General features: G+C 39.2%; 3 protein-coding genes across 5 annotated transcripts; 2 read left to right on the top strand and 1 right to left on the bottom strand.

Moving 5' to 3' along the window:
- The first annotated feature begins 627 nt into the window (after nt 1-627).
- On the top strand, nt 628-4,147 carry med22 (mediator complex subunit 22). Of its 2 annotated transcripts, XM_069178345.1 has the most exons (5): nt 628-705; nt 935-1,088; nt 1,273-1,353; nt 1,771-1,979; nt 3,468-4,147. In XM_069178345.1, exons 2-5 carry the CDS (start codon nt 966-968, stop codon nt 3,658-3,660), a joined length of 606 nt encoding a protein of 201 aa, XP_069034446.1. In that variant the 5' UTR covers nt 628-705; nt 935-965; the 3' UTR covers nt 3,661-4,147. The 2 variants fall into 2 exon arrangements, with proteins under 2 accessions (XP_069034446.1, XP_069034447.1); XM_069178346.1 differs by lacking the exon at nt 3,468-4,147 and having other exon boundaries at nt 1,771-3,115.
- cunh9orf78 (chromosome unknown C9orf78 homolog) lies at nt 4,146-6,693 on the bottom strand. Its single transcript, XM_069178341.1, has 9 exons — nt 6,535-6,693; nt 6,288-6,347; nt 6,149-6,200; nt 5,989-6,059; nt 5,806-5,883; nt 5,375-5,572; nt 5,106-5,242; nt 4,894-4,998; nt 4,146-4,696 (listed from the first exon to the last, which is right to left on the bottom strand). The coding sequence occupies exons 1-9, from the start codon at nt 6,609-6,611 to the stop codon at nt 4,599-4,601; spliced, it is 876 nt and encodes a 291-aa protein (XP_069034442.1). The 5' UTR covers nt 6,612-6,693; the 3' UTR covers nt 4,146-4,598.
- A 73-nt stretch (nt 6,694-6,766) lies between these two features.
- nfu1 (NFU1 iron-sulfur cluster scaffold homolog (S. cerevisiae)) lies at nt 6,767-12,162 on the top strand. Of its 2 annotated transcripts, none has more exons than XM_069178343.1 (8): nt 6,767-6,832; nt 8,596-8,696; nt 8,841-8,976; nt 10,282-10,348; nt 10,439-10,556; nt 10,654-10,717; nt 10,818-10,992; nt 11,188-12,162. In XM_069178343.1, the coding sequence occupies exons 1-8, from the start codon at nt 6,774-6,776 to the stop codon at nt 11,224-11,226; spliced, it is 759 nt and encodes a 252-aa protein (XP_069034444.1). In that variant the 5' UTR covers nt 6,767-6,773; the 3' UTR covers nt 11,227-12,162. The 2 variants fall into 2 exon arrangements, with proteins under 2 accessions (XP_069034444.1, XP_069034445.1); XM_069178344.1 differs by lacking the exon at nt 6,767-6,832 and adding an exon at nt 6,893-7,008.
- The last annotated feature ends 540 nt before the right edge of the window (nt 12,163-12,702 follow it).

Below are 12,702 nucleotides of genomic sequence, written 5' to 3'. Positions count from 1 at the left end.
TTAACTCTACTTTTATTTTACAGCTATTATCTGTAGTTTTTAGATTTAGATTTTGCACGAGGTTAAACAAGAAATGTTTTGCTTCACGTTGACCAACTACATTTAAATGCTGTGTGTACGATGATGCAATCAACAATACGCTGTAACACACACTGTCGGGCCATTTTGCTTTATAATGAGAACTTTGACCATTCTGCTGCTAAAAATGTAATGCAAGTTTTCCAGCACTTAGGCTGCAAATAACGATTAATTATTAACGATTAATAATCTTGTAATCGTTTCTTGACTAATTGATCAGCTGTCTAGTCTTAAACATGTCAGAGAATGGTGAAAAATGTTGACCCATGTTTCCTAAAGTTGAAAATGGAGCTATTGTGTTTTGAGTCAATGAATTGACAAAATTTTTTAAACTATACTCTCAGCAGTGCAGAAAATCTCCACTTTCGATTATTTATGGATGATTCCTTCTGTAATAAACAACAATTGTAGCAATACATCGTCCAGAAAATACCAAATTCTACATGAAAGTAAAATGTGTTCCGTACGAGACAAAAAACGTCGTTTGGAAGAAGCATCGCTAGAGGGCGATATTACACGGACACCGGAAGTAAGCGACTACTAACTCGAGTAGAAGAAGCTGAGCAACCGGAGTCGTTTTCCTTCACACAATAACGACGTTGTTTACAAAGTATGCGGTAAAAAAAAGTAAGTTATAACCTTTACAGAATCTGCCATGAAATGTATTTATGCAATAGTACAGATATGAAAACCAGATTAGGTGCTCGCCTTTGTCCGTTTCTGTCAAGAAAGCACGCGCTTTTGTCCGTGCTGGCGAGCTCGCTCGTTGCAAATGATATTTGCACGTGTTTTCAGTATATTTTAAAAAACTCCCCTCGGCTGAATGGATGTCTGTATGTTAATTAAATACGAACAGGTAACGTCAGCTGTGTGTTTTCCCGCGCGCGATGGCGACTCAGCGAGTGCTCCCTCAAAGCAAAGAGTCTCTGCTGCAGAACTACAACAAGAGGCTGAAAGACGACATCAGGTCCATCCTGGACAACTTCACAGAAATCATCAAAACAGCTAAGGTAACGTGGGAAAAAAAATGTTTCTCAGCTTTTCTACCACCTCCTCTGCGAACTGCTCCACCGATATGAGCGTCTCTCTCGCGTCCTGCCCTCCAACCCTTTCTCTTGGAACATGTCGTGCTTTTAACCCGCTCAGCACACGAGTGCTGGTCGTATGTTCACACTTAATTCTTTCTTTGTTCAGATAGAGGATGAGACGCAGGTATCACGACCAACCCAAGCAGAGCAGGACCATTACGAGATGCACGTCAGAGCAGCCAACATTGTAAGTACGGTACAATTTGGCATATTATTCAGCACACTCAGCTGTTTACTTCTCTGTTGCATAGGTAGTATAACAATAACACTGTTGTCTGTGTTTCTTGGTTGTTTGTATATAATATATATAGATATATACTGTATATACTGTGCATTTTATATTTATATTTTATATTTTTTTACTGCTATTTTATTGCTTTCTATTGTTCTATTATTATCTTGTTGCTTCTGTATGCTGCTGTAGCGAAAAAATTTCCCCTTGGGGATTAATAAAGTAACTACCTAACCTAACCTACCTAACCTAACCTAACCTAGTTAAGACACCCTGTTGGTAAGTAATTCAGCAGGGAATACAATGTTCGGGAAGAGAAAAGTTACTGCTCATTGTCAAAGCTGCTTTCCTTCCTCTGTGTTGCTGTACCAGGTCCGTGCCGGCGAGTCGCTCATGAAACTGGTGTCCGATCTGAAGCAGTTCCTGATTCTGAACGACTTTCCCTCCGTCAACGACGCCATTAGCCTCCAGAACCAGCAGCTCCGCTCACTGCAGGACGAGTGTGACAAGAAGCTCACGTCCCTCCGTGACGAGATCGCCGTCGACCTGTATGAGCTCGAAGAAGAATATTACTCCTCCAGGTACAAGTAGACTCCAACACCACCACCCCCCATTCCACCGCCCCTCTGTTGTTCCATGACCAGCACCACATGCTGACTCACCTTTTACCATTTCCTGCTGATCCCAGGGAAGTTTTGACATTCAAACTTGACATCATATTCAAACAGAACAATTCATCAACACAAGCCGTTGCTGAGAGTCATTGTTGTCGGACCTTATCTGCCTTTACATTGTTTTACTGATTACTAAAGTGCCTCCAACTTTTTGTCTGCTCGATGAGGCGTGTCATAATCGGTCAAAGCAAAGAGGCCTTCAAAGGGCATACCACTAAATATTAGCTCTGTCAGTGTATCCAGGTTTTGAATGACAACAATGCACAAGTATTTTTGGGCATTCGGAGCAGTTAACTGTTGCATTTTAACGCTCGAAGACTTTTTTTGGTGACAAGGATGAATTTTATAATTCTGAAGCGCAAGACCTTCAGTGTGGATTTACTGCAGGTTTATTTCTAAACGTTGATCAAACGTTTAGATTTCTGATCTGCAGCGTCGTATGGACTTCAGAGACATTTTAATGAATATTATTAGAAATGTAGGTAATGAGTCCTCCTTATCCATTTTATAACAGCAATATTTTAAAAGCATTTTCTATTTTGTACATGGATGATTTGTCTGATGGTTGTTAAAAGGCTACTGGGTATTAGAACACAAAGATTTGTTAATGGAAACACAGTCACGTATTGAAAGAACTGAAACTATTATGAGAATATGGATTTTTTTTTTTTTTTTTAAAGTATCATTAATTTTTAGATTATTTATATGTAATATTTAAATCAGAAATATAATAGTGATGGCCAAGATGCTAGATTTTAAGGATGGACTGTAAAATTAGACACGACTGTTATTTATTTGAGGTCAAATGTAAGGCTACTAAAAGTTTCACAAGTCGATGTTTTCTGTAAAAACATTTAGGAATATATATTTAGTTGATTCCGTCCGTAAGACCACAAGCTGTAACCATGAAAGTGGTGTCAGTCGCACATGGTGCAGTTGTACATGTGTACCAGTGTGTGCCAGCTGTTCCAACTGTTCCAACAGACTCAGAATGATTGAGAAATAAAGTAGAGACAAAATACTGCAGAAGTTTGTCTTGTTTTCTTTGGTAAGACGTGTCTCTCGGTCCAGTTTGGATCGTGCTGGGTCTGGGCCTGCCTTCCTCGCTGCACTTCCTCTGCTTCCTCCTCCTCCATTAGCAACTAATCCCATCCTCTTTGCTAAACTTAAATCAACAGCTGATCAGTCAAACCTCTAAATAGCAACCAATCAACAAGTAGCTGTTTAATGTGTCGTTTCCAGTGCTTCTGCATAACCGCTGTGCTTCCATTGAGTGCGTGTTTCTCATGTGCTTCTGTGTATGAATGTGCTTATTCTGACCTGCTGCTCTCGTCTGCTCCTCTCTTTCTGTGCTGCGCTGATTCTTTGCCTCCTACTGGTTTCTGCCACGCAAAGCTACAGTCAGTGGGACAGCACTGATCTGCCGCTCTGCGAGGCCTACCGGCGGCAAGACAGCTGGGCCTCCCCAGACAGCAGCTGCAGCTCCACGCAGGGTGACCGAGAGGACGCGGACGGACCTCCCGCACAGGAGACAAACCCCCAGCACCACCTCAACGGACACGGGGCTGCCTCCATAGAGAAACCATGAGGAGGAAACTGGACACTGGTTGGAACACAGAAACCTTTGGACATTTGTGGTTTGGAGATTTAGTTTCCATTACACATTGTGAACTAGCGTTTGATTAGGGCTGCCACTGTTTTGTATTGAGGACTAAAACTGCACTGAACCTAAAACACCTGAAAAACTCATTAGAATCAGAAGAATAGTGGCCTGTAAAACAAGCAGCATTCCCTTCAGTTTAAATGGATTTAGAAAATTGCAAACACTAACACACTATATTGTACATACATTACTAAATTAAAACTCAAAAATAATACAGAAAACTTTCAGTTTATCTTTAAAGCATTGAAATACATATGCACATTTCATACTTATGTTGGGCTTTGGTCACATGTTGAATACATGTTTATGTATCTAGATTGATCTTGTAAAAGTTTGCTTTTGTGATTTATTTTTGTGGCTTTTTTTTTTTTTTTTACTCCAAGATCAGATCAAATTAAAACAGTCCAATATTGTTGATTGTATCTTTTTAATCAGATCTGTTTCTGAAAGCCTTAAAAAAAACACAGATCTACAACTACAAGTAAAGACTTAACAGTGGCCTAAAAAACAAAACTAAATAAGTCAGAGCAGGAATATCACTCAGTTTGACATTGTTCATTTCCTTCCTGTATTCCCTCACAAATTCTGGTCTTTTTTTTAGTTATCAGTTATCAGACAATCCTGAGCAAGATGAGCCATGTGATTTCATCAGTTAGGTCAAATTATCATCTAAAATAACACATTATATAGCAAATGTACTGTATACTGATAACCACCTGGAGCTATATACAATAATTACAAGGTACAACACAATTGGGCAGTTGTTTAGGGGGAAAAAAGTCCATAAATGATCATTACAACTTAATGTTTAAGAAGATGACATCATGTTTAGCAATTGTAAAAAAAAACAACCATCCAGTTCCTTAATATCTTCGATTCATCTTCTTGAACTTCTCATAGTGGTAGTCGTCGGTGGCCTTTTCGTTGTTTGGACGTTTGCGGTAGTTGGGTGGTGATGAAGCTGTGTATTAAGAAAAAAGGGTATAAATCAAGAAGATTTCACAAGAATATTGTTTAAATATGGTTAAAAATGTTACACACACACACACAGTGTTTAGCCACTGATGCCTTTCTGGCTAATGATGATTGTAGCAGTATTGCATAGTTTGCTAATGTAGAATTATTACACGATACAGAACAGGCGGTGGAGTCTCTTACCCTCTGGACCTGGTTTCTCTGTGTCGCCCACACGCAGCGGTCTTGCTTTGGGCTCTTCTCTGTGCCTGTGGTGCCTCTGTGGTGCGTTCACATCCTCGTGATAGACTGAGGGAGAAAACTCATGATTAGCATAGCTTTCACCTCTCGTTGCTCTTCAGGAGTTGATCAGCCCACTATTTGCACCCCAATATTTACAGACTGACAGAACTCACAGCGGTTATGTTGGACGTAGTTCACGGCAATGTTGGTAGGAACGAATGACGTGCCATTGTCTTTTTTCTTGTTCCTTTGTTCTGCCAGAAGCTTGGCTTTAGCTTCCTCCGTGAAGATGATGTTCTTTATCTTTGCACTGGAAAAAATAATCACATTAACAGACTATCAATGTCTCAATGCAGAATATCTTTCTCATAAAAAGACACCTGTTACAAATGTAAAAACTTAAATTTACAATACGAATTTTACAAAAACCTTCTGTACGTACTCAATGCCAAGATCGACTTCAGGGATTCCACTCAACATCTGATTGGACAACATCTCCTCTGTCTTCTTTGCAGAGTTGACTCGGATGTTCTCGGGCAGCTCATACAGGTGGTCCTCCGCATTCTTCACCTTAACTTTCTGCTCCTCAGCCTCCACCAAGCCCTTCTTCTTTTTTAGCTCCGTCTCGATATATTTCATCCTGCGAGGAAAACATTGATGAAGCATTTATACGGAGCATTTTGGAAGCAGCTGTGCGAGTATCCATAACTGTGTCCTAAATGTTGGATAGAAGTATCTAAACCCATGCAAACAAATGCCTAAAGTCCGACCGGCGTGTTCTCCCTGGAGTTACGCGAGCGTAATCAGAATGCCGAAGAGCGCGCGTCTTCGTGTATCTGTCGCAAGTGGGGTAAAAACAAAAAGCTTGCGTACATGTCTGCATCCTCGTCTCTTCTGTTAGTCTCAGCGGAGAATGATGTGCCCAGGTTGAGGTCCGTCTCATCTTCTGTCCTGCATGTGGAGCAGAAGTCACACACAGTATATTTTGTAATGACATACCATCGCATACAGTGCGTTATTTCCACTGCTCCCAATATCTGACAAGCAGTTACTTACATGTCCCTGTTCCTGTCTTTCACTTTCTTCATGTCTACAACTCCTCCAGTCTTCAGTTTAAAGGGGTCATTCTGCAAGAAATCGTAATTTTAATATGATTTATACGAGTTGACACTACCATCAATTAAAATCCATGAAAAATCAAAAAAAGATCACTCACGTCAATTTCCCCCTCCAGTGGCAGTTTCTCTCCGACCAACAGCGCGGTCACACTGAACAAAAGTAAAAGATACTTGTTTACATCTCGTTTGTTTTCACCCACTGAAACGTGCTCATTGTTTGTGTCACATTCACGTTACCTGACTCCGTTCTGTCGTTTTCGCAAGCTCTGAAGCTCTTTAGCCTCTTCTACTTTTGATCTAAACGACCGAGAAATGTACACAAATTAAATCATATTACCGTGGCACATTATTAAAAAAAACGACCAACAGCATATAACTGTTTCATGTTAATGCCGGATGCGTTGGATGCTAGCTAACACAACGCTACTCGAACTAGTATTATTTATTTTTTTAATGGCCTTACAGTTTAAATAAAGTACTTTACCTGACTTCTTCGGTTGTCTCATCCTCCTCCACATCTGATGAGTCCCTTCTCCTCCTAAAATTTTTGCCACTCTGCATTTTTAATGCAATTTAATGATATTTTTGAGCTTTCGCAAAATTGCACTAGACGATAGCAGATGGTTGGATATTAGGGGGGGGGGACGCTTTAACAAACGTACCATAATAGTGCGTCACTTCCGTATATGCAACTTCCGTTCCGTTTAGATAACCATAACAAACATGGCGACGTACAGACAGGTCGGCAGGTTGTTGGGTATTTCAGCACGACTCTCACGTCCGTACGTGTACCTTTTTCTTTTTTTTTTTTTTGTCATTTGTGAGCGTTTGATGACTGATTGTTTCAACTGCGTGTATGAATGTCGAGACCTCTGAAGATACAGCGTCCGGCTGACGTTAACTAGCCAGCGAGCATGCTGGCTAATCTGTGGAGTGACGCAGACTGCTTGAAGTCAGGGTGATGATGATGATGATGATGATGATGATAATAGTGTTTAGTTTTACTCTGTTCACTCTCTCACTTACAGTCAGTCAATAACGCTGCTTAAGATGACCCTGCTATCAGTCTAAACTTAACAAACCTTCACAAAAAGTTGATCACAAAAATACAAAATACACCCACTTTAAGTGTTTAACTAGAGTTATTGTGCGCATGCGGACATTGCAGGGTTTCATACTTTTGTGTTTTGTTCGGCTGTTAAAACTTTGTCAAATATCTCGGGGACGGTGATTGAATATGAAGCCCTGCAAAACATTGTGGAGTTGATTGAGGCCTTTACTCCGATTGCTGTTCTCACGTGGGACTTTATTTTTTTTTTTATATTTGGAGGGTAATAAGCTCTCGTGACACAAATACTTTTTTTTTTTTTTTTTTTTAACAATTCAACTGACTTAACTGCGTTTTGATGCATATTCAATAACCTCGTTGGAAATGTTCGGTGCGTAATTTAATGCATTTCTTTAACTTTGTCGTGGATTCGTGTGACGTGTGCCTTTGTTATGAACTCGGTTGTATGAATATTGAAGGTAAAATAACAAATCACACCTTGATTACACACAGCTGATCTCCATTCAACTTCCAGCGTGACTTACAATCACATTTTGCTGCACCAGTGATAATTTAGGTTTGTCATTGTGAGGGGGGGATAACAGTGCTGGGCGATATAAGGAAAAACAAACAACAACAAAAATCAAATATCAGGATATGCCTTGATATTAATATTGCAACATATTGCTTGACATATTGCTTTCACAAAATATTTACATGAGGTTTTTTTTATGAATAATTATCAGTAATGTATATACAATAACTAAGTGGGTAAAGTCAAACAATTGAACAGCTAAAACAGTCTGGTAAGTCCAGAAAATGACATTATTTTACTGGAAGATGTTATCCAGCTCAAATGCGGAAAAGAAAACACATGCCATAAAACAATTATCACAAAATTTTTAAAAAAATCTAAGGTGCTGTATTGTCTCATATTACTATGCGATAAGATATCTATATATCGCCCAGCACTATGAAATAAATGGTGCTACAGTATTTTGTGCTTTACATGCACTGTACATCTGTTGTATTTTTATTTCCGAAGATGCAGCTCAGTTTGACGTTAAAGAGTTTTCAAACCTCAAAACAGTTTAATTAATCCACTGTGACTCATAGTTTAAAACAATCAGACAAACATGTTTTTTTTTGTTGGCATTGTAATACACTAGATAGAGAAAAGATAAATGTCTTTTTGTCCATATTTTAAAATTATGTCTATTTATTATGTGGTTATGTGGACCTTTCTCAAGGCAGACATTTTGACTTGTCATTGTAGGGAAAGCACGTGTATTAATTATAGATGATTCCAGTAAGTATCCTTGTAAACCATAACAGTGAAATAGTGCTGTATGAATTTTGAATTCATACTGCCACATCCTAAATGGGAGTAGAAAAATGGAACATGCTCACATGGGTGCTTAATATTTGTATTTCTACCATCAAATATTTGCTAGTGTGAGTTTCACTCTAGTAACCTTTTGAATCTCCATATTTCAGACTCGCTGGCAGTGGGTGTCGGAGCGCTGGATTACACTGGCCTTCACATACCACAGGAGTCTCGCACAGATGGCCACAGAACCCCCTCTGGGTTGTTCCTGGTTTGTACTCCTGCAGAATCCTGTAATATTTGCATGCATAACATTGAATATGATGACACATTTTCGGGGCTTGATAACTCGGGAGAAATCACTATAAAAAGACTGATGCTACATTCTTGTTCTTTGTGTGTTATTTCTTTCCAGGTAGGACCATGTTTGTGCAGACGCAAGACACACCAAATCCGAACAGTATGAAGTTCCTGCCCGGTCGGACAGTTCTCGAAATGGGAACTATGGATTTTGCCGGCCCACGTGATGCGTTCTGCTCGCCCTTAGCCAGGTACAAGAGGGTGAAGCCGAGATCTAAATGCGACCAAAGGTCTACAAATATTTGTTCAGCGGCATGTACCACCTTCAGTGGTATGCCACTGCTCTCAGATAATATGTCGTTAATGTACATTTACTACAGTATGTCATTGACATAAAATTTGCATTCTGATGTGTCTGATAACCAGCCAATGGTGACCTACCTTTGAAAGAGGAATATCAGCATATTTGCTGGCCACTCCCATGCTTCATGTATATGATTTCTTAAATCCAAGTATACTGATTTGAGAATACTACATTCTTTCACAGCGGACATTTTGATGTAGCATAGCACAAAAAGCAGTTTTAAATAACACTATTGATGCTGACTACATTCCCCTATTTTACATCTAAATGGAACGCTGACATTTTTACCACCAAGCAGGGTATGTTTTTGATATGGTTTGTTTGTTTATCTGTTTGTCAGCAAGATTGCAGAAAAACTACTGACTTGATTTTCATGAAGCTTTATGAAAGGGCATGAACCAAGAAAGAACCCATTTCATTTTGAAGCAGATCAGGAAGCAGAGCCACAAATCATTTTTTGCTTTGAACATTGCTAGATTTGGCATTTGGCCAGCTAAATGCCTTTCATCTTAAAACCCAGTAGATGGTAGTAAAGCTCAATAGTGACTAAAGCTAGGCCATTGTAGAAATGCAATAACTCGTATCACAATTCACGGGTACCAGCAGTCCTCTGGAATGGTTTTGGAAATACATCCAGATATATACAGTGGTTGCAGTTGCAGATTTACATAGCACAGAGGAGAGGCCTTCAAGTTGTTATTGGTCGTCAGACATGTGTTTGGTAAGTCACACGTGAACATTTGTTTACCTGTCATATCAGTAGCTTGGGAACCAGAGCAACATTTACTTAAGTTTTAATTATTGTGGAGCACAGAGAGAGTAGACCTCTGAGTGTATTCCAGGATGGCCTTGAGTCTGCAGCCAGTGTTCTTAAAGCAAAACACTCTACTGATTCAGTCAGTCTCCAGCTTTATCTCTAATTGAGCTGCAAGTCATTCAGTTGTAACAGCTGTAAACAGAAATAATATTTTCTAATTCTAAACATTTGCATCACAATGTTATTCAAACATCAGTCAAGTACATTATCAGGTATTACTGATGCTATATGAGTATAATTACTATATCTGCAGTATATTATATTTTAAGCATAATACCCAATAATGGTTTTGTTTGTGTGGCTCATTTCTAAATATAGTCAGTGTAAAGTAAATTTGTAATGTATTCATGTCTGAGTGTTCTGTGTTGTCTTCAGACAGTTGTTTAGGATTGATGGAGTTAAGAGTGTCTTCTTGGGTCCCGACTTCATCACCATCACAAAGGTAAAACCAGGTCCAGTTGATATGAATGTCATAGAGTATGACTGTGTAATTCCACGACGTGAAATAACTTATCTCTTTCTCCCCACTTAGTCTGATGCAAACATGGAATGGAAAGTAATCAAACCAGATGTATTTGCTGCCATTATGGACTTTTTCACCTCTGGACTTCCTGTTGTCAATGAGGACAGCAAGCCCAGTGCCGACACTGGTAAGGCTTCAATCAGCTGCAGGGCAAAGATTAAAATACACAGAACTGGTAGGGCTGGCTGAGTTTCAATGTCAATGATCTCCATTTATCATTTCAGCACCATCAGATGATGACGATGAAGTAGTTGCTATGATCAAAGAACTGCTGGATACTCGAATAAGGTAAACTGCTTATGAAGACGCACTCTGATATTAGTGCCTGTTGCCTGTTACTGTTGCTTTTGGTCCTTTTCTCACACACGATGATGTTGTCGTTCCGCAGGCCAACGGTACAGGAGGACGGAGGGGATGTTCTGTATCGGGGATTTGAAGATGGCATTGTTAAACTGAAGCTGCAGGGCTCCTGCACCAGTTGCCCCAGTTCCATCGTTACTTTGAAGAATGGAATCCAAAACATGCTGCAGTTTTACGTCCCCGAAGTTGAATCAGTGGAGCAGGTTTGTTCTCATTTACTATTGTTTATGTAATTCTTTAATATCTCTTTGTAGCCTTTCCCTACTTCCCAGGCATCAGTGAGCACAAAATTAGGACGCGGTTGTAGAGCAACCAAACTCTACAAAATGAAATAATAAAATTAACCTCAAGAAAAACTGCAACTTGAAAATGTTAACCTGCTCTGTTTTTTTCCGTAGGTGAAGGATGAGGATGAGGAGGAGGCTGCTCAAGTTTAAACTACTGAAACCAGAGCCCTATCTTCACATTCCTCTATCCTCCAGCCATCTGCTTTAATGCGAACTATAGATGCAACAAAATGACCTGTTTTATAGTACAGCTGTGTGAAAGAATGCCCCACCGTTATTCATCCAGATGTTATTATTCATTTTAGTTACTGTTTTCTGTACAATGACAGTATTTCACAAAATGAAGGATTGAATAGCCCAGTCAGGCCAGGCATCATTCCAAAGCATGTAATACACCTGTCAGTCTACTAGAATGCAGCGTGTAAGTCTTACGTTTTACAACACCTGGGCGTCAACAGTGAAGTGTCGTATGTTTAGGTACCAAAAACCATGTTGTTAGGTTTAGGACAAGTCATGGTTGGGGTTAAATGTGATGTGGCCGCAATTGTGTTCGACACCAAAACCACGTGGTTAGAGATGGTAAAGAATCAGGGCTTGGGTCCAAAAAAAGCCATTTTACACGAGTATGCACGTCACATAAGTTCCTTATTGTATGTTATACGTAAGTTTAATAAGGTGTTATTCAAGTTACCTATCATTGTTACTGAACAGAAATCCATGTTGACTTTTGCTTTCTCACAAAGTTGAACATGGTTTCATTTATCCAACCACCCCAAGCACCCTCACCCTAAGCAAACTTTATTACTGTTGGTATCACATGGTCTCTAGCACATGACTGCATTCTTCGACTGGTAATACATGTGTCCTTTTTAAGCCTAGAAGAGGCCAAACATTACACTAACACAATATCCTCTAGTGCGATGACAGGTGTATTACAAGCTTTGACGTGATAATAGGCTGGACACGATAGCTGAAATACATTATATTTATTATCTCGCATTGCTGCACATTTTGTGAATCAGTCAAAACAGCCTTTAGGTTGAAAATACATATACTGTATGTATATAAATAAATAAATTTGAAATATTTTGTGTCTGTGTGTACCTTTGTCTCATCCATATATTGTGTCTCACCAAATTTAACAAAAAAATGTGTATGAGGAGTATATTTTCAGCACAACATTGCAGAATTTTACCCTCTTACAAGCCTCCTCCATTGCACACATACAATATATCAAAGATACCACTGCCAGAGTAATTCTATTCATTAATTATTTGTAATGAAGTATTTTTTGTCATTTTCCATGTTGTAATACTGCAGTTACTTCTTGCCTGTCATTACAATGGAATACTTGGGAGGGTTACCGGGTATGTCAGTGTAGTAGGGTGGTAACTACCATTGAGACCACAGAGGTCATGTTCTCTAACAGTGGGACTCATAACATGTTTTTATGGCACATTGTGATTTCATTAAAGAATAAATATCTTTAAAATGAATAATATAGAAGCTATTTGAAATTAATCCTGTAATGTAAAAGGAAAAGTTGTTTTTAAATACTCCGAATAATTTACATATTTTTGCAAGGATTTGAGGAGTTTGGACGTCATACCTCAGTATTTCTAAAAA

Source organism: Embiotoca jacksoni, unplaced genomic scaffold (assembly GCF_022577435.1).
Source record: "Embiotoca jacksoni isolate LCO1_2020_lvr unplaced genomic scaffold, fEmbJac1.0.p SCAF_8, whole genome shotgun sequence".
Classification (NCBI taxonomy): domain Eukaryota; kingdom Metazoa; phylum Chordata; class Actinopteri; family Embiotocidae; genus Embiotoca; species Embiotoca jacksoni.
This window is presented reverse-complemented; position numbering and strand designations above follow the sequence as displayed.